The sequence below is a fragment of the Saccoglossus kowalevskii genome, chromosome 4 (assembly GCF_978046115.1).
Source record: "Saccoglossus kowalevskii chromosome 4, keSacKowa6.1, whole genome shotgun sequence".
NCBI lineage: Eukaryota > Metazoa > Hemichordata > Enteropneusta > Harrimaniidae > Saccoglossus > Saccoglossus kowalevskii.
The window spans coordinates 26855232-26878180 of NC_140644.1; the positions used below are offsets into that span (position 1 = coordinate 26855232).

Consider the following 22949-nt stretch of genomic DNA (forward strand, 5'->3'; position numbering starts at 1 on the left):
AGTCTGTAACATATTACTATTCTTGGTATCATTTAACAGACATTGAAAATTCCTAAATAAATCATTTCCACTTTTTTCAATTAAACAATTAATTAATTAATCAATTATGAATTATTATCATTAATTAATCAATTATGAACCAATATTAACTTTGAAAAAAATGTATCCTATTTGGTGTTTTCATGGCTGTTTAAATAAATGTTGTTGAACAGTTTGAATATTGTTCTCTGCTGGGAGTTAACTAAATAACTTCTGAAAATAAAATTTGTTCGACATACTTGTGTCACAGAGTCAACTCAAAACCCGAACCACCCCACAAACTTCACTAATTGTATCACCTCGTATGGGGTTCTTAACCAATTCAAAAATACACAATTCGTGCAGCACCAGAGATATGAACTCACACATGAACTACGTAAAACCACAGTTTATTAAGTACAACAATTTATGCTTGGTAGGATTCTCGTATCTGGCAGTATAACTTGCCTCTGCATTATTTCCATGGTAAACGCAGCCTTCACATTTCACTAACGCGGATACTGGTTAGTAAGAGGCACTACATATACCACATGAATGTCCGTAACGGTCGTGAGACAAGATGGGAAACCATTAAATATTCATATATATTTGTAAAGTATCATATAAATAAACTGGCCAGGAAAATGCTAATTTCTTTAGATTAACTAGCATAGTACAATAACTGAAACGGTTGGTTTAACTTCAATGTTAAATGACTATGGTTGTACATGAATTTCAGAGTCACCCAAAGCATCGACCATCTTCGTTGGGTAAAACCCTGAGCAGCACGGGTGCGAAAACACACTGTACTGCCTTAAATACTGGATGTGACATGTAGCACAGTCCACATTCAGATATTTGTGTTGTGTTAAATGCGCCTAACTCTAGGTTGTAACATGGGTTTATACTACACAGACATTCTGCAACCATCAATTACTATATTATAATTTTTTAGCTCGGTTGTTTTTATTCCCCAAACTAATACAATGCATTTCTTTTCAATTACTGCATAATATGACTCTGCGTGGCTCACTTTTCAGCTAGCATGTTCTACTAAGAACACAACAACATCATCATAATATTATAACAAAACCTTAAGAGGCAACTGTGAAATCGGGGAATGTGTGCGTTGATTCGCTTCATATGGGCTTGCCAAGTCTTACTGAACATCAAGATCTTCTCCACTGACCAACCTTCTTTTCAAAACCCATCAGAACTGTTCGCGTTGTGCAGTTAGACGTACTTGGACCATCTCAGTCCAAATGAGGATAACAATATTGGAAAAGTCCCAGAGTGGTAATGGTCACATGTATTTTCCAGAACCCTGTGAGGTCGAGTATAGTTACCATATTACACAACAGAACCGTAATCTCATCATACCACAACTTCTAGCTATTTTTTTGGATCTTGTTTCCCTGTACCAACAGCTAGTACACAAGTATGACATATACTGGTGAAGTTTCCAATCCTTTTGAATAGAAACATCGAAAAACGTCGTGTCAACACTTTCTGTTCCTTGATCAAGCCCTCAGCAATGGACATATCTAGTTCTGCCACCTTTTCCTACAAATTCCCATCAGGTTGAGACAGTGGATGTGTTTTATGGTAGTTGCGGGTGGTATGACAATGCACGATGATATGGAGCAGTCAGGGAATCAAATGAGGGAGGTAAGTCCGCCAACTTAATCCCGCTAGTGGCTGTTAATAATTGCATGAAAGTCGTTCTATTCATGCCCAACATGTGAACAACTGTGGCATCAAACTGAGAGGTACCCTTTGTCTGTTTTACTCATTACAGGCGGTATTTTGGATGTTTGGTTTGTGTTAACTTGTGCATATTTACCACTTGTATTCTCTTAACTTCACCAAAATGTATACACTTTGCTTACTCAAGTTAAGCGGCTTGTACAATCCCTTTTTTCTCACTTTATATTTTCTTGCTCAATTTGAACAGCTTGCTTGTTTTATTCCTTCTCTCACAGCTTTGGCCTTTCCTTGCTCAAATTTAATTGCTTGTGCGTCATTAAAATCTGATGTAGTGTACGGGCTTTAATTATTTTGGCTATAAACTCATTTTAATTTAATTTGTTTAATATATTTGTTATTAATGCCCTTTTATTTTATTATGTTACTTTGATTTTGATTTTGTGATTTTTTTTAATTCCGCCCTACCTACATCTGACCCGATGCCTATGTAACGAGATTTCAACGAGACCCACTATCGACGATTTTAGTCAACGAATCACAGACCTCCTTCTATAGCGCACATGATGACGTCACCCGGCAGAGTCAGGTACCAAACAGACTCAAATAAAATGGCGGATTATACCGACCGAGAATGACACGGCTTTTCGGCGAGTTTATCATTGTCAAATGCAACGAAAGTCACTATTATGTTAATATTGTGGCTCGAATGGTTCAACTTTAGATCGTTATTTTGCATAGCTTTCTGGGAGTGACGATTTTGTTTCCACCGGTTCGACCAAACACTTGTGTCTTAGTTGCCTGCCCTGGATACGGGTGATGTTTTGTTGAAGATCGGGCCAAAATCGTCCACGGTACTGAAGCCGTAGCTGTAAATATTCATCAAATTGTATCAACATTTTGTACATTATACAATAACTCTTTATTAAAGTAATTGAGCTGATTTGGACTGGAATAAAACATTTTTTTATTTGGAACACATTGCAATTGATCAGGAAATATTTTTTTGCTCCAATTGTCTGCGTTGATGCCGTGGGCCGGTGACCATTATACAATTTATAATCAGTTTGCATTGTTTTCTATAGCTGTTTACAGTGTTCTAATCATTACGATTTACTTATTTTTTGCTTCCATTCTAGATAATTATGATGTAAAATTGAAGCGATGACTGAATGAACGAACCTTGGCAGCGAAGATGTATCAGGAAGTGTACACATTTGTTGGAAGTGAAAAAAATATTCAATATAATGACAAAAATTGTAAAATGCTGTGGAATTTCTTTTGCAAATAAAAATATACTAGCAATTGTCTATTATTGGTTTATTCAAGTGGGCAAAATATAATGTACAGAAAGATTGCCCGTATACACTGAAAAGTAGGCAACCGACAGCCTGTATAAACAGGGGGCTAACATAGGCGTCGGATCAGGTAGGGCGGAATTTAAAAAAAAATCACAAAACCAAAATGAAAGTAAAATAATAAAAGGGCATTAATAGCAAAAGTAATAAAAAATAAAATAAAAATAAGTTTATAGCTAAAATAATTAAAGCCCGTACACTACATCAGATTTTAATCAGATTGGTGCGGCATATGTCCTCTAAATGGTAACTGCTTGTAAAATCCTTTCTTTTTTAAATTTTGCTGCCTTTCGGCCATTCCTTGTTCAATTTTAACAGTTTTTTTCTGTCTTTCCTCTTTCAGCTTTGGCATTTTCTTTCTCACTTGTAGAGTTTTGTTCATTTATTTCTTTTTAAAGTTCAGTTCTTTCCTATTCTCTTCTCGTTGCCAGTTCGGTTCTTATTCTAGTACTAACATGTATTGAAGCGCCACCCACCCACTCATCCAACTGTCATGTTTGCCAACCTGTATTTACTACAAGGATAATTATGACATGGGAAATCCGAACCCCACTACCTGATACTACATTATTGTGAGATACGTGCAAATGTATCCGTTTCAAAATGCATATAATTATATTTTTATCTAAAAATAGTTCACAATATAAAACGTACAATCTGTTCAATCATATCCTTTCCCACTTTCTGGGTCAGATAAAATTTCAACCAGAATACCCAATAATATTCAATGTTTGTATCACCTCGTGTGCGGAGTCTTAACCAATTTTAAATCGCACAGATCATGTAACACATGGATGGGGATTGCATGCATTGATCAAATGGTGTATTTTTCCCAAATTTAAATTGGCAATCCACAATCTGTATATGTTTAATAAATCGCTCCAATCTCCTAACGTGACTCTTTATTTTGAGGCAAACCTCAAGACATGAGGCTTTCTTCCAACATCTGAGCTTTGAAATTATCAGCGACACATATCACAGCAATATAAATGTTTAAATTCACCTGTCCACAGTAATAACTTGTCATTCACACCCAACTCTTTCACTCTTTTCGACTTTGCGTGTTTTATAGATACCAACGCGACGCACTGTAATATCATCATGACCATTGTTCAGAATCTAATATCTGATAGTTCTTGAAACCACCAGCTTTTGTGATACCTCTTCGTTGATGCTTGTTGGAACCCATAAGTGATAAAATAGTGCTTATTTTCAAATTACTAGATTGTGTGACTCAAATTGGAATCACGATGTTGTTATTGTGTGCAGTTTGCAGGAGTATTCATTGCTAGTATAGAAACATTGCATAGACTAAACTGTGTCATTATGCAAGCAAAAATGATAGAATCATATTATTGTAATATTTAAGCCCATCGATAAGTAACCCTGTAGAATATTTCAGACCATCCTAAATATATTAGTGATGAGTGTGTACTGTAAATGGCTTTACATAAAGTTTTTACATTAACCACAACATCAGGGCTTCGCGTTCAGTTTTCAGTATGAACTTTTTAAACAATTCATAATTATAATCATCTATATGATTTGAGATGAAATTATAAGCCATAAACCTGTGCATGGATTAAATATCCATGCACAAACAAGTACTTCCGAACCATTAACAGAATGTAACTATGATGAATTGATTTTTGCAGGAAGTGCAGTTGTTAAAGTATGCTTCAACCCGTTTCTATATAGCACAGCCCCAACGGTACTTCCTCCTGTTTTGTAAGGTTTATTAAATATAAAGTTAGCTTCCGGTTTGCAATTACAGTGTTGTTTTGCGTATTCCATCTTGAGATATTCCACCAGGGCCCTGTCTGTCTGTTTCTTTATTTCGCCTTTGCTTTTCTTTTCTGACGACGTGTGGCTACTATTACCAAGAGCAACTTGGTCCTTGTATATCAATCTAATTATAATTGGGAATATATTAAATAAAAAGAAGTGAGATGTGTAAAAGAGAATATAAAAAAAATTAAGTTTAAATCCACTTTTTGTAACATGTGTTTGTCTGTGAAAGATTAGCTATAAAATATCGTAGTTAAAAATTCACTTCTTTTTGGTAGCACAGTATCAACTAAGAAAGTGCTAAATTGGGAATCACGACAGCTTACAGTGGAGAAGCATGTTTATACTTTCGGATGTTTAGCTGTATATTGTGTATGTTGGTTAGGTAGATTCGACTATATTGTCTTGCATTCAACACTCACCTTTCGTGTTTATTATTGGATGACATCACCAATGACATTATCTTCAAGTTGATAAATATTCCTCTTTCCAAATACACATACATGTACAAAGCAAATATAATGCAAATAAAAGTCAAAATGCCTTCGCCATCACTGGATATACAAATAACAAAGAAATAAGATATGTTGATATTGTATAGTGTGAATTATTTCGTGAAATTATCTACTCAAAGCATAAAGACCTTGCAAGAATAACAATATACACGGGACAAAAGACATTTAGACAAAATACAGAAAATGTGTACAGTAGTATACATAATTAAAGTGCAATAAAATAGAAAATGATCAGTCTCGGAGCATTCACAACAATTAATCTGCAAACGAACGATATATGGTACTATGATACCATAACTTTAACACTTCAAATTGCATTTGTTGGTGAAATATGCCAGACACTTCATGAGTAAATATTTGTATATGGTAGAACATGAACAGAAACTTGTCTATAATTTGTGTTACCATTGTATATTCACACAAAGCTTGAACACAGTTTCATGACAAAGCATTTTCTATCGAGCAATTAAAAAACAAACATTGACATCGTGCTGAAATCATAAGGCATTTATAGTAATCCTGTCCGATTTGCCAGCTGTAATGGTTTATAAAGAAAACTACATATATGAAATTCCAAGCACACAAAAGTTGAACATAGAAGTAAAAAAAAAATAATTGTTTCAAATCACGAATGTCAAACGTACATGCGTTCTAATGCATGTAAAGTAAAAAAAAAAACTTTTTTAGTTCAGACTTGTATGCTTGACATTTTGACAACCCAGATTGTTATGCATGCACACTTTTGCGGTGTTTGTTTTCGCTCAATGCTTTGCACAAAGTAATGTGTTCAAAGGAGTACATCTGTAAAACAAATATCCACACACTTCTTCAGTAAATGTTTCTCCTAGCTTAGATAATGTAAATAATCTGCTCATATCTATCTGTGAATGATTTGCCCTATGGGGATGTCTATGGACGAATAATCGTGTCAAATGTATTAGTAGTCAGAATAAATCAATAATATTAATATCTGTCACCTTAATGCATTAAGTTACAACGTGCCTTAATTTTGCGTACGTGGTATTTTCATCGTACCATATTAGGAAATGCGAATCCAACCATGGAATGATTACGCGCGTTAGCGTCCTATAATAATAAAAACAAACATGGCTCGCAACCTGGGTTTGACCGGTCTCCACACAAAGAAGTTCGCTGATTCTGTTCTAAACATTTTGGATTTCGGCATTCCTATGATGTATCCTAGAAAGGAAAAGATGCCTAATAATAAGGTTACTACGAGGATACCTCAAATTATGAACTCAGACAGTACACTACGCGTCGGTCGGCACTGCTGTACTGTCTTCGTCATATTATCCATATCACACAATACACCCTGTTGAGACCTTGCATGACATATATGGTAATTGCAACTAGTGGATTTCGCAGGGGGAGGTACATTTTGTAATTGTTTTTTTTTCAGTTTAATGTTACATTTTTTGAATAAGAGAGCGATACATTGTACAAGTGGCTATGGTGTGACGTGGAAATCCGTGGTGACTGTTTTTTTCTCGAAGTAAACAATTGTTACTTTTTGAACCCGAGTTGGAATTTCAGATTTTGAAGAGACAACGCGTTCTTTAAATACTCTCACATTGAGAAAACAGACACAGCAAATAATAATACGCGGCAGTGAAACGAATGGTTGATATGAATCCGTGGGAAAATAAGAATGAATCTTTGTTAAAATGGTTGCAATGAAAAACAAAATAATACCTATACACGGATATTGGATATAAATCGTCAGGACATGTCCATTTCACTGTCCGAGTCACAATGAAAGATGTGTATCTAATGCTATTTACTTGTAAACAGAGAACCATTACAACTGTACATGTCATGGATGATGAAGTCATAATCGAAGCATGATCTCCTCAAACACGTGACAATTACATGTTTTACAGTGCACATTCAAAAAAGAGGGCAGCTGTATCTATCTAGCAGACTGTGTTGTCAAACCTGGTATTTAGTGCTTATTTTCTAGTCAACTTCAACTCGTTGACTAAAAAATTGTCTTAAATAATTAAAAGTCAAAATTAAATAGCTAACTTGCCGGTGCGTCTTGATCTTTATAGTGCTCCTAATTGAATTTGTCTGCTATACTGCCAAATGGCGACTAGTTTGCGTTGGCCAACAAATCCCTAGATTTGTACAAGCGGAAAATATCGGTATGCAAGATTATGCCCTGATGTGTTAAATTTACATAACACGAAACACATGATTCGAACTGATACACATGGCGTAGTGCCTCGCTACTAACAACTGAACATTACTAACTGATTACAAAAATGCACAACAATAGAAACAATATATTGTAGCGTAAAATGTCATATGTTGTGTAGAATACTATAAAAACATGACCCTACTGTGGTCAATTCCATATCACGTGCTTATTAGATAGATATACTGTGTCAGCATGTTTGGAGAACTACATATCCTTCCCCCTGTAGCATATTGATACACCCCAATTCAGCTCCATGGTGATATTTTAGAATGCCCTGGTCAGTGCTTTGTATACATGAAAATAGATATGACATCACTGCTCTCATGTAAAATTGAATGATTTATTTCACTACCAAAATTGGTATCCCAGATCCCAAACTATTTTGACTTGTGAGAGGGCTTCTCTACGGTCAGTCGGACATTATTGGTGATCATACTTGAAAATATAAAAACACACCAGAGGTTGCAATTGTGGATTGATGAACCGATTCTACGTTGATGAGGCTTTATTGCTCCTTCGAACCCCTAGAAACACACAAAAGAAGGGTTTTTTAAAATACATATCATTCATATTGAAACAAGAAAATATATTTTGCAACACGGCAGCCTGTACGTAATAATAGGACGATCATCAACAATTGTTATCAATCTCAAAAGGTGCAAAAATTACATGTTTACAAAGAGAAACCAATTATCAACTCATGCAAGTAGTTCAACAAGTAGGATGTAAAGGATTACTATTTTGGTAAAAAAGGATGACAGAAATCACTCACCTAAAAACACACAAAAGATAGCAGGTGGGGTTAAAGATCATTATAGAGGAACCCACATGTGCGCCATCACAGGTAATTTCGGTAAAACGTTTGTTTTTGTTAAGTACAATAATTTAAACTAGATAACAAGAGGTAAGAGAAACATTAAAATAATAAAACTAATGTGTTCCATGAACACTGGTCACAAAATAACCAATCATTTAGTTAGAAACCTCTTTTAATTCACATAACAATAATCCAGTTGTCATGTGTGTACATTTCGGCGAGGTCTAAGTCAGGAAATCAACCTGACTGAGCTGTTGCATTTATGCAGACCTGCAGTGTTCAAAAGACACTCTTTGGACTAACACTTATTTTTTACTTATAACTTAGAAGATATATATATATATATATATATATCGCATGTTAATAATAACAACTCCTTTTTTCTTAATCTCGTCTCTGAATTTGAAATAGATCCAAAAATCCTATGCTCATGACTTTGTACATTCCCGTTTACTTAAGTGATGCAGCACCAAGTATTTCTCAACCGCTGATTCATATTATTATCCTGACCAATTAAAAAATTGTCAAAGTGTCACCTATTTATTAAAAAAAAAGGTTCCCCCCATCAGCCAAGCAACTACCGATCTATTTCTGTTCTGCCTATCCTGAGTAATATGTTAGAAAAAAACAAACGTCTTATCATTTTCCTGATAAATTTAACAAATATATTCCCATATCCAAATTATATCACTATGGCGTTCGTGTTATTCCTTTGCATTGGTTTAAAAGCTATTTAGAGAATCGTAAACAGTACGTACATGCCTATAGTCGTAACTCGTCTACTCTTCCAGTCAGGTTTGGGGTACCACACAGATCTTTTCATTGAACCACTTCTCTTTCTTCTATACATCAATGATCTACCTTCCTCGTCACTCTTTTTTTGGCTTTAGACTATTTGAAGATGACAGCAATTTATTCCATTCGTTTTCTAATAATACTTACCTAATGAAACTAATCTAAATCGTGTAGTAAACTGGTGTACTGCAAATTAATTAACAATAAATAACGTATTGCGGAAGCAATAGGCTTTGTGTCTGGAACGCAAGCGATAGTGCGCCATCAACGGAGCTGATGTGCGTAATGTGATGTCACTTCTTGTTGCGCGAGGTGTGACGTCACTCCATCTTCAAGGCGTCACAACAGAAATGTAAGTGGTCTTTCTTAGTGTAAAACAAACTCTATGATCCCCTCTCTTCCCAAAAAAATTCCCCCTTCAAACAACAACCTGAATCTCAATAATAATGTGTTATCTAATGTTAATATAGCTACTTACATTGGATTGACTATAGATAAACACTACACTTGGAAACCTCACATAAAACATGTGTTAGCAAAAATAACACAACTGTAAGGCCTAATTTCAAAATTGCGCTACTTCTTTCCTAAGATCGTTCTCATTCTACTCCTTAAATCTTCCACATTTATCATATGGTTTAGAAGTCTGGTGTAGTACTTATCGCTCCTCCCTTGATCCAATATATAAACATGTTGTCAACTCACATAGTTAATTTTCTATTTACATACCTGTGGCGAAAAACAACTACCGTGTGAAACTTTATTGTCGAGCAATATAATATATCTATTAGTAATCTATCTATTATTTCTATGTATCAGTGTAATTATATTCATTAACAAAACGGGAGCAGACTAGACTAGCTTCGCCTAAGCTATTTCCTACTGCCCAACCATTACTGCTCATCTTATATAGTAATATACTTTAATTTTTATGTGGATTTCCTCATGATTTAATGTGAATTTCGTCTTGATTGTTATAAATTATTATTATTTAGTAGCAGAATAGCAGTGGGGTGCTGATACTCCCTGCATACAAGCACGAGGTTAATTCTATAGTGCAGTTATTTCAGCAGTGTAGCTACTTAGCTGCTCGATTATATTGATTACAATTACTTACTGTATATACCTAAATCCCATTTAATCTAACTTACTAGTGTGCATTTATTGAATAATATACATTTAACATATTGTGTTGTTTTGATTTTTTGCATTTATTACTAGATATATTTCCATCAACACACCAAGAATAAACTTTCACTAAACGATTCCCACCCCATGAGAACAGCATAGCTGATGACTTATAAGATAAGACGCTATTAGAGCTTTTGATTCGTTAAACCTGTACTGAGGATAAGCTCTCATCTCACAAATACGAATTATAACGACACAAGGCAGGTTTAGTATTTATGTCATATTATGGTGTTAGAACTATACCATGTGGTGAATAATTCTCTGAAATTTATAAATATAACATCCAGGATGATCGCTCCATGTTACCAATGCCTGTTTGCAATATACAAAATACCACTACACCAATAGTTTTTCATAGAGAGATAGAAAACTGCATTAAAAAATTGGCTGTTGTCACCAGTGTATGTGTTGTGCTGTGGCAACAATTGGAACAATATAGTTTACATCATTCTGTTACATTTGAAGGAGTCATAATATTACTACTAGTGCAGTTAAAACAGATAATATATAATAACACATTTCTCTAGGTATGTGTTTTCCCCCAGTTATCAGTAATCAACGATTGTTATTACGAAATATGGCATTTGTTTGATTTGGAAAAACAGAGTTGTTGTATGTTTTAGTGCATTGCCTATAGTAGCATAAATAAACGTTGTTGATTAAATATGTTTCAATATTTGCGTCACTACTTTTCATTAGACAAGCTGTTTCCTTCACTAATATAACAATTTATCGTTTTTCCAGTTGTACCGCGATAAACTAAGAATGAATGTAAAATTTCAAACTCACATTAACAAAAGCAAAGATTTTTTAAAACGTATGTATGAAATGTTTTATCATCAATTATAGTTATGTTTATCACGTTTTTATTCAGTGGCTTGTTGTATTTAAACAATTGTGTTACATGCAACATACTTAACATTCGATATATTTATAATATGTGCCCTACATGAGTTTCAACATTACTATATTTATTACTATACAATGGGGTGACAATGATATTAACAGTTATAATCACAACAATTCGAATAACAGTAAAACAATTACAATAGTAAAGTTTACAATAGTAAAGTTTGAAATACTAATAAAAGCATGTAATACTTAAACAGACAGCTAAACTCAGTGTCCTATTATGGAGCAGCTTGTGTGATAACCAAACGTTAATAATATTTTGATTTTTAAACACATTTTCGTTGTAGTTTCTCTAGTTCTAGATTGAAGCGGCATATTGCAATTCCAGCTTAGTGATCAAGGGCATATTATGTTGTATAAATTGAATTTCGACATTGCAGCACCATATTTTAAAAACAATATAGCAAAATTGTTTCGTTTCCAATTATTTGCTTTAAAAACAATTATAACAGTATTAACATCGAAATAATTACAACAGGTAAAAAAAATCTGTGATTTTAATAAATCCAGCTATAATTAAACAGAAGATTGACCTCTATTATGTCTCATGGATCAGCTTACATGCTCGTCAAGTTTCAATAACATATTATATTTAAAACTCAGTTGTCTTGTTTCCACAGAATGTATTGAATTGAACCTCGCGGATAAGTCGCCTATACATGGGAACATCCATTCTGAGAAGGTCACAGGTTTCATCATTATATTTTTTTACAGAACAACTGCCTGTGATCCGTGTTTGTTTAGAACGAAAAATCTTTAAATCATTTTTGAAATCGCCGTTGTAGTTGTGAATTTTATGCCAGAGTGTCTTATTAAAATATTCATAAAATCTAATATCATTACCCAATTTATTTATGAGTACTTCCTCCATTTTGCTGGTGATGTGCTGAGGTTTCCTTCCGGATAGCTTTTGTGAATAATATACAATATCATCGAATGTCCAGCACATCAACTGTTTCAAAAGAAGAAGAGACTCTTCCATGTATTCTGTAATCATGACTAAATCGTATTCTTTATCGTATGCCAACAACCTTTTTTCCAGATCCTTTATCTCATTATGTCCTAATTGATTCAGAAAAGATTTTACAAAACGATCAACATTTTTGCGATAATTTATGTTTGTCAGGAATGTCTCAAATGGATTGCTGAAATTCTGCAAACCGAGACTAATGTGAAGATACTTCCAATAAAACAATGACTCCATTTGGCGGAATGGTAATCGAGCCATAGTTATAAATTTTGCTTTTGGAATGAACTGTTTAAACAATGTATAGTTATAATCACGTATATGGTTTGATATGTAATTATAAACCGGAAACTTGTTTATGCACGGATATTTCAGTGTAAGTACTTCCGAGCCATTAATAGGTTGTATTACTGATGAGGTGGGTTCTGCAGGAAGTGCAGCTATTAAATTATGCTTCAACCCGTATCTATATAGTAAAGCTCCAACGGTACTTCCTCCTGTTTTGTAAGGTTTATTAAATATAAAGTTAGTTTCCGGTTTACAATTACGAGGTTGTTTTGCGTTTTGCGTTTTTAATTTACTCGTTCTTTCTTCCATCTTGAGATATTCCATCAGGGCACTGTCTTTCTGTTTCTTCGTGTTATCTTTCTTCTGTGAAGGTGTGTGGCAACTCTTATTACCAAGAGCAACTTGATCCGTGTTTCTCCATCTAATTATATAAAACAAAATAAATAAAAAAAGTGAGATGTGCAAAGGAGAATATGAAAAATGCAAAGATTAACGTTGTGTTAGTGGGTTTGAGTCTACTTTTTGTAGCATGTATTTGTCTGTTAATAATGAACTGTATAATATGGCGGTTAACAATTCACTTCTTTTTGGTAGCACAGTATCAACTAAGAAATTATACCATATGACCATGTTCCGTTCCAATTAAGTCACTGTGAATGCTTATTCACCACACCTGTTTAAGTCTAACTGTTGGAACAGTGCGCTGTAGATTATCAGGATCACGACAGCTTACAGTGGAGAAGCGCGTTTATACTTTCGTATGTTTAGCTGTATTTTCGACCCCGCGCCTCAAGTAATAATTGCTTCATTCATCAGCAATTGTGTATGATGGTTAGGTAGATTTAACTGTATTGTCCCACATGCGACACTCACCGTTCGTGTATATTATTGGATGACATCAGCAAGTTGATAAATATTCCTATTTCCAAATACACATACACGTACAAAGCAAATATAATGCAAATACATAAGACAAACCAAGATGTCTTCGCCATCACTGGTCATACAAATAACTACAAAGCAATAATACAATACAAATATATATGTTTAATGACCTTGATATTTAAGAGAGAAAATGATGATCAGTCTCGGAGCATTCATCTGAAAACGAAAGATATATGGTACTATATGGTATCATAACTTAAAACTGCATTTTTCATTTTTTTGGTGAAATATAGCAGAACTATTCTTGTGTAAACATTTGTTTAAACCTTCCATAAGCTTGGCATACATAACAGCAACAAGTGGATTTTGCAGGGGAGTTTTAATTTGGACTTGTATCAGTTTAATGTTACATTGTTTTGAAAAATGTAAACGAATAAAGTGGCAATATCGCACACGTGACTATGGCGGTTAGTTTGATAGGACGTGGAAATTAGTGACATTTTTTTCAAAGTAAACAATGGTTACATTGTAAACCCGCATTGGATTTCAGAATTTGATGAGACATCGTGATTCCTTAAATACCCCCACATTGAGAATACAGACACAGCAACAACAAAAAATACAGGCGATGTGCAATATGCATAGTATTCAATATGCGCCAGAATGGACACTGAGCACTCATTTGTACTCCTGCGCACAATACCATCTTTCAGATCATTACGAAAGTTTGTGTAGAGTTATAAATTGTGCAAAAATACACACAAAATAATTGTTTCTACATACATAAATAAAGAGACTTTTTATTATTTAATGCGAATTTATAGCTGTTAAATACGAGTACACTCAGATTGAAATCAGTAACTAGATGTTTATTTATTGGGAGCCATAACTGTATGTCCCATTGCATCATGGTTGATGTGACCAAAATTACATATATTAACAGTGCACATAATTCAGAAAACACAAAAATTCAAAACATTATACCTCTTCTATACTGGAAATTGACGATTAGTTTGCGTCGTGACCGACAAATCCCTAGATTAGTACAGTGTGTACCAGCAGATAATGTGGGTATTCGAAATTGTGAACCACAGAGAATTGTGTTATGAACATTCACATGGCGTCGTACCTCGCCGTTAACAACTGAACATTACTAACTGATCAAACAGACACACAAGCTCAATCACGGGCAATAGAAACAACATATTGAAGCATAAAATTGTATGTGATGTGTGAATGTTTATAAGAACAGGGCCCTGGTGTGTTGTGAAAATGCACACGTTCAATACTGTGGTCAAGTATATATCACGTGCTTATTAGATAGTAGCGTCCAGCCACTGTGGCTTCGTCAGCATGTATAGAGAACTACATATCCTTTCCCCTGTAGCATAATGGTATGCCCTAATTCAGCTGCATGGTGATATAAGTGAATGCTATGATCTGCGTTTTGTATACATGAAAATAGATATGACATCATTGACATGCTGCCTGTGTTAAATTGTTATAGTTTAGATAAAAAGTGATTTATTTCACTACCAACATTAGTATCCCAGATCCTAGATTTGTTTGCTATTTTGAATAACCAATCATTTAGTTAGAAACCTCATTTAAATCACATAGGCGAAGTCTAAGTCAGGAAATCAACCTGACCGAGCTGTTTCATGTATGCATACGTGATCGAAACACAACGTTGGACTGACACTTATTTATCTCTTATATATATTTTTAGTAGCAGAATAGCGGTGGAGTACTGATACTCCCTGCATACAAGTATCAAGTGAAATCTGTTGTGCAGTTGATTAAGCAGTGTAGGAGGAAGGTAGGACGCCGCCAATCTACGTAGCTGTTCCCCAGAGATTGTCTTCACCATTGATCAATTATTTGGAATACATTTATTTACTGTATATACCCAAATCCAAACTAATCTAATTTACTGTTTTGAATATCTAAAAGACAAAATAAAATAGCTAACTTGCCGGTGAGTCTTGACAAAGATAGTGCTTCTAATTCACTGGTCTTGTATACTGGGAAATGGCGACTAGTTTGTATCTGGACAAACAAATCTCTATATTGGTATAGTATGTACCAGCACAAAATTTGGGTATTCGAAATTGTGAAAATACCCGGATGTGTTACAAACAGTAACATGGTGTAGTGCCTCGCCACTAACAACTGAATATTAACAACTGAACATTACTAATAATTGATCATATAAACACACAAGCTTAATCAAGGACAATAGAAACAACATATTTTAGCATAAAATTGTATGTGTTGTGTTAATGCTTATAAAAACAGGGGCCCTTGTGTGTTGATGAAAATGCACACGTTCCATACTGTGGTCAATTCTATATCACGTGCTTATTAAATAGTAGCATCTAGGCACTGTGGCTGTGTCAGAATGTTTGGAGAACTACATATCCTTTCCCCTGTAACATAATGGTATGCCCCATTTCAGCTGCATGTTGATATATTGGAATGCTATGATCTGCGTTTTGTATACATGAAAATAGATTTGACATCATTGACCTGCTTCATCGTGTTAAATTGTTAATGTTTGGATAAAAAGTGCTTTATTTCACCACTAACATTGGTATCCCGGATCCAAGATTTGTTTGCTATTTTGAATAACCAGTCATTCAGTTAGAAACTTCATTTAATTGACATAGGCGAAGTCTAAGTCAGTAAATCAACTTGGCTGAGCTGTTTCATGTATGCATACGTGATCTAAAGACAAAGTTGGGCTGACACTTATTTATCTCTTATATTTCTTTTTGTATCAGAATAACGGTGGAGTGCTGATACTCCCTGCATGCAAGCACGAGGTGAAATCTGTTGTGCAGTTGATTAAGCAGTGTATGAGGAAGGTAGGACGCCGCCAATCTACGTAGCTGTTCCCCAGAGATTGTCTTCACCATTGATCAATTATTTGCGTGTTTACTATTCTGAGCTGCAGGCCCGGCTCGCCAAAAAGTGCATTGATGGTCGTCGCCCTCACAGGCGCTCAGGAGATTTCTGTGATACTGATACTCACTCAAAAAATAAACTTAGAACATATAGAATATTTAAAACAATTAGAAATTAGAAGCTATCTAACTGAACTCCAACATATTGAACTGACAAAATTCAGAATGGAAAAAACCATTGCCTCAAAATAGAAATAGGCAGACATACTCACACTGCAGTGGAATTTGTAATTTCTGTACCAATAACCAGATTGAAAATGAATATCATTTCATAATGACAGACACAAAGGAATAGCTTATTTGAAAGAGCAGAGAAAAAAGTGCCACACTTGAATTGAAAATGAAAACAAATTCATGATGTTATTAAACAACATCAAAATGTCTATCACTTTGGCACAATATATTAAATTATGTATGGAAAAAAGGCAGCAACACCTCCTCTAAATCTAATGTGAGAAATGTAACCTTTTTCATCTTTTCGGAAAGATGTTGTGTGTTCTCAATAAATAAATGAATAGTACAAATAAGAACGAAAATAAACTTACTTTCAGGACTGAATGTAGAAATGGGTCACCTTTCTACATTCAGTCCTAAGACAAATCGCTGAGTAAGATTAACATACCCACCATTCACACAATTTGAATTTTCAGTATAAACTTTTAAAACATGTTTTATAATCAACCTGTATTAATTGCATGTCCATTTTACTGGAAAGGATGCTGTACTCTTCAGAGGGTTTTAAAGTTTGCTAAAAATTATTCATATCGTATTTTTTTAAATGACATTATAAATCTGATTTTCATAAAAAAATCAATTGTTATGTAAATTAGAACAATTACAGTGAACAACAGTAATTTCAGCCTACTCGATCATATATAATAACCTGTAACAGCAGCTCAAAACTACAGAGCTGATAAACTGAATCAACCGTAGTGTATATATATATAAAAATATGTTCTGTATTTCAGTCTTAGACGATGTATATGCATGGTATGCAATCATTCCCACCTGGGTCGATCACAGTGGGAGAGAGCTGCTGCATGTTACAGAGAAATAGAATAAAGTTGAAATGTCATCATATGTGGCCACACTCTATTTCGCTAGGAGAGTTGAAACATTTCAGTAATGTACTCTTGGTGTATAAGATCAGTTTTTTTGGTGCAAGTCACCTTAAAAGAAATCTTTTTTTTTAGAAATCGGACATCAGACTGAGAATGTGCACACTGCACATTCTACAAACTTACACTCAGGACTGAATGTAGAAATGAGTCACCTTTCTACATTCAGTCCTGAGACAAATCGCTGAGTAAGATTAACATACCCACCATTCACACAATTTGAATTTTCAGTATAAACTTTTAAAACATGTTTTATAATCAACCTGTATTAATTGCATGTCTATTTTACTGGAAAGGATTGTGTACTCTTCAGAGGGTTTTAAAGTTTGCTAAAAATTATTTATATCGTATTTTTTAAATGATACACTCTATTTCGCTAGGAGAGTTGAGACATTTCAGTAATTTACTCTTGGTCTATAAGATCAGTTGTTTGTGATGCAACTCACCTTAAAAGAATTTTTTGTTTTTTAGAAATCGACATCAGACTGAAAATGTGCACGCTGCACATTCTACAATGATGGCAAGAGACAATCGTGTCTTGCGTGTGAAGTGCCAAGGTAACTAAATTTCATAGTACAAAATGCATGACTGTGTCACGAAATAATGTGTACTACAAAGGTTTTAATTAATAGCAGCTGTTGCCCAAATTATATGATCACTCTTCTGAAACTGCCTGGCTACTTTTATCAATCCTACGTACACAATGAAAACAATGGATGTTATACTGTAACAGTCTTCTCACCAGGGTGAGATATTTTTGAGACAATTGCTCATATATGTCATTAATTTAATGAGATCATCATGTCGTTTCACCACAAAAGTAAAATTATAACTACACGTATTCTGCAAGAAAGACTGAAAACTATTTGTACCAAAAACAAGATGGCGGACATAGTTGCTATGGTGAAGTGAGTTTGAAATGAAAAATCTTGTATGTAACTTAATCAACGTTTTGTCCCCCGAAACTAAACACCAAAGATTATTCAATTCTGTCTTCCTGAATATGCCAATTAAAATGTAGGCTAAACAAAAACAATTGTATGTTCACCCAATATGAGTTTTACTCTTAGTGAAAACCAATGATTAGTGGTTTTGTGGTCGATTTATATATAGTGGCATTAAACCATTATTGTGTTATCAAAATTCTTTTCAGAAATGAAAAAATATGACTGGGAATGCAAATTCTACAATGATAGTATGGGGCAGTCATTCTTGTGTGTGAAATGCCAAGGTAAGTGTTGCCATCTCTTGTGAATATGATGTTATTTCAAATCAAAGATAACCCAGACATTTCAGAATAACTATGACTTAGGATTATTTTTATTTCAACCCAGATCCTGGAGGGACATGGGTGTGTTAGTGTGTTTTGCCCCTATTTCTTGCGAGGGGAATTCATGGAATTTGTGTGACTTGTATGTATTAAAAAATAAATCTTCAAAAAGTGTGATGAAAACAACAAGGAAATGAGTAATTTTTTTCAAGTAGGGAATTAAGATTTTGTTCAATTTCAAAATTGACATTCTGTTGTGCAATCCCATGGTAAAAATGTCCCCCTTAATATTACTTCAAGACTTGCTACCAATTTTTGACAGTGTTGTATAAAATTTGGTTATTATATGTACCTCATTCTTTTTAGGATCAGTGCTGAGTACAAGCAGGTAAGAAATGTATGATTACTTCAAAAGTTTGTCTTGGTGTATCATTAAATAGCTTTACACTTGGTAAATTATGTGAAACCCTACTAAAAAATTAGATCCAATGTCTAGGTTAGTGACTGGGGTTAGCAACTACCCTTAACTATGTTGAGATGAATATATGCAAGTTCCACATGTGCTGCACTAACAATTGTTCAAACGAGGGTCACATCATTTTGTAAAAGTGTACTTCTACTTTTTATGACTATTATTATTAGTCCCGAAAACGGGGACTTACAATTTGACCTATGTGCGTCTGTGTGTGCGTCTGGACCTGTATTTCAGACATGCCTGGACCGATCTTGTTCAAACTTCATACACACATTTTACAACTTGGTCTACATATGCTTGTTAATTTGTTTTACAATCCGATTCCGACTGGTTGCCATTTTAGTGCTAAAAATGTGTCAAAATCCACTATTTTGGCAATTCCGGAACCGGTCTTGGTCGTGCATGTACAGATTTTGTTTAAACTTGGTACATACAATAACCAGAATGGAACCTTGGTGCACGTTGTATTTTTTTACAGATCGGATTCAAAATGGCCGCTGTTTTTTACTAATACTGTTACAGATCTATATATCTGGCATGATTTGCAATTGACTAATCCTGTTCGAACTTCATACACACATCATACAACTTGGGATACATATGCATTTATTTTATGATTGGATTCAAGATGACCAAATGTCGACTTTTTAATGCTAGGAATAAATCAAAATCCCATATTTTGGTACATAATCTGACATGGTATCTGCATATGAAAAAAAATGTGGCATGTTTCAATCTGCATAAAGATAAAGAGACAGGTGTGGGCTTACAGAAATCAGATTAGAGAGGATGAACAATCCGTCAGGTGACCAGGCATGGAATAAAACCTAATAACCCACAGGGACTATGTAATGCAGTTACTTGTTCTTGTATAAATCTGTTAGTGTGAATGACTAAAAAAATAACTTCCAGCAAAGTGGTCAGATTCAACAGTTGGTACGATGTTACAAAAGATAGTATGCATAAATGTATCGGCAATTTGTTGAACTAAAAATGCTTCAAGTATATTCTATTTATCAATATCACATGGTGATGCTATGATGTCATTTCTGGACTGTCATTCTGAACTCCCGGCCAGTCGGTTTTGACACGAAATCTTGTGCTGTTCATTTGTTCCATTGATCACTTTGGCAAGTTATTCATTGGTGTCTACAGATTTGCAAGTGAATAATAACCTGGATGCGAGACTCGTGTATAAGGGCCATTCACGTTACACATTCTTCCCCAAGTTCATAAAATAATACTATTTTTTGCATAATTCAAAATTTTCAGTCTCTTTACTCGGATGTTTTGCGGAAGAATCTGTAATCTACATGTAGATCACCTGTTTCTGCAAGTCCTTTAACTACTCCACCTTCTTCGCCTATCTGTGTTGCTTCAACATCCAAACAAGATATTGATAGACCATCTTTTCGAAGCACTCTGCCTATTCAGCACGCAACAGCTAAGACGTCATATCCAAGTACTCAAGTCATTCAGCATACATCAAAAATGTCATCCATTTTATCACACAAAAATATGTGTCTGTGAGTATATTTGTGTAATATATTAATAACCATATAGAATATTGTGCCGACAACATTTTGACTTTTTAGGTTCAATGTCAATGAAAATGACAGTATGGAGCTAATAGTTACGCATCAGTGTCCATCTGTATGTTTGTCTGTCAGTCTGTCAAATTTTCACATTATCTCCTCAACTCAGAATCCCTGAGCAGTTTTACTTCATATTTTTAGTCCCCGTTCGAACGAAGTCCGAAATCAGGGACTATTATTTTGGGTTTGTTTCGTCTGTCTGTGCGTTTGTTCGTTCTGAGCCATATCTCTGATATGCATTGACAGATTTTCTCGGAACTTTACACACAAACAACACGTAATGGTATAGTTATGCACGGTGGGTTTCTAAATGACCCGATTAAAAATGGCTGAATGACGCCCATTTTGGATGCAAACTTTGCTATTTTTTCGATGTCAAACATGTTCGGACCAGTTTCTCAAAAACTACTGAAGCAATTTTGATCACACTTGATATGGTGATCATACTTATTAGGTTACAGGTTTGCGTACATTATTTTCGAGATTTGAACAAATATGGCCGATTGGCGGCTATTTTGATTTTTAAGGTGTCCAAGCCAGTTTCACTGGAAAACATTGTGTTTATTCTTAGTACATATATAGTGCACCAACCTACATTTATTTGATGACCCGATTCAATATGGCCGCCAATCGGTCGATTTTTGTATGTAAAATTGTTTAATCATCATTTTTATGTGTCCGGACCTGCTTCTCGGAGACTACTGAAACATTTTCAATCAAACTTGATATGGTGATCATACTTATTGGATTACATTGGTGATTGATTCAATATGACGGTCAATCAATCGATTATGACATAAAATCATTAATTTCTAAACCTGTTAATAGTGATTAAACAAAAAATGCTTGACCCATAACAACAAATTACCAGCAAAGATTTATCCCTTTACTATCAATATAGAACTTGTTCACAGCTCGCCTAAACAATCAGAACGGGGACTGTGCATTCTCAATGCTTGTTGTGTTTTGTTGATGTTCTTTGAAATGCCAGATTTACATTTATTCACATTTCAGAGCTGTTTATCGTTGTGCCTATTTTTGATGAATGTTGGGGAGGGGGCTTATATGATAAAGAATGAAGTAAGAAACCTGTAAAATAATTTTGATATATTAGATAATTTATTGACCTGCCCGAGGATGAATTATTTTACAATATATTGCTTCTTCTCTGCCACTTGTTGTCTATGGGGGATGTAGTGGGAACGAGTATCGATACGTTTAACAATTTTCTAATTCTAGTTGATAGCTCCAAGAAATTCAACTAATACATCCTGAAGTGATTATCTTGGGGCAGTATGCCTCAACTTTATACAAGCGAATTTAGTGACTTATAGCATATATGCATATCAATTGCACTTAGTTCTTTAGACTGCTAATCTGGCCATTAGGGTGCGTTTACCAAAATGCTAGCGTGGCGCTAACGAAAAGTCAACAAACTTTTAACAAGTGACCTGCCTGCATAGAATGTGGTCATGCAACTCTGAAATCAAATGTGAGATTTATTGAAAGATCCTTGCAGTAGATACTGTAAACAGAGCTAAATGAACAAGGTACATATACATAGAAAGTATCAACTGTCAGAAACCTAGGGAGCATGCGGTGTCTGGCGTCCGTCTGTCCGGCGTCAGTGGACGACTTTTTCTCTAAAATTGCTGAACCGTTTGCCTTGATTTTTGGTGCGAAGGTGCATTAGGGGTAGGAAATGGGGATTTGTTCATGGGAATGTGGTTCGCCAATAATTCTGCAAATTGGGTCAAAAATGGTTACAAACATTCATTTTGACAGTTTCTATCATATTCACTATATAGTTACTTTATTTATTTATTTATTTGGTATTCAGACAGCACACCTGAGCAGCACCTTTGCTTATGAACTGTCCAATGAAGTTGACTAATGTTCTTTCTCACAATTCAACAATATTTACCCAGTACAGCATGTTTTATATGCCTTAATCCCAACTATTCCAGGCTAACTATTGACTTGAACATTTTCATCTGTGACAAAATGTAATTTTTCACAACTGTAGCTAATAACACTTTATATATCGTATACATTTTCAATTGGTT

The 22949-nt window shown here is 34.6% G+C and overlaps 1 protein-coding gene and 3 long non-coding RNA genes across 4 annotated transcripts; 2 read left to right on the forward strand and 2 right to left on the reverse strand.

Annotated features, from left to right (window-relative positions):
• The first annotated feature begins 1598 nt into the window (after nt 1–1598).
• LOC144355084 (uncharacterized) lies at nt 1599–3032 on the forward strand. The gene is made up of 2 exons (XR_013421122.1): nt 1599–1686; nt 2862–3032. It is a non-coding gene; the product is annotated as an uncharacterized LOC144355084 (long non-coding RNA).
• An 8879-nt stretch (nt 3033–11911) lies between these two features.
• On the reverse strand, nt 11912–12883 carry LOC146747238 (galactosylceramide sulfotransferase-like). Its single transcript, XM_085498360.1, has one exon. It carries the CDS (start codon nt 12881–12883, stop codon nt 11912–11914), a length of 972 nt encoding a protein of 323 aa, XP_085354486.1.
• A 27-nt stretch (nt 12884–12910) lies between these two features.
• On the reverse strand, nt 12911–13582 carry LOC144355087 (uncharacterized). The gene is made up of 2 exons (XR_014929192.1): nt 13448–13582; nt 12911–12995 (listed from the first exon to the last, which is right to left on the reverse strand). It is a non-coding gene; the product is annotated as an uncharacterized LOC144355087 (long non-coding RNA).
• A 2663-nt stretch (nt 13583–16245) lies between these two features.
• LOC144355089 (uncharacterized) lies at nt 16246–18099 on the forward strand. Its single transcript, XR_013421127.1, has 2 exons — nt 16246–16326; nt 18015–18099. It is a non-coding gene; the product is annotated as an uncharacterized LOC144355089 (long non-coding RNA).
• Nucleotides 18100–22949: the final 4850 nt, after the last annotated feature.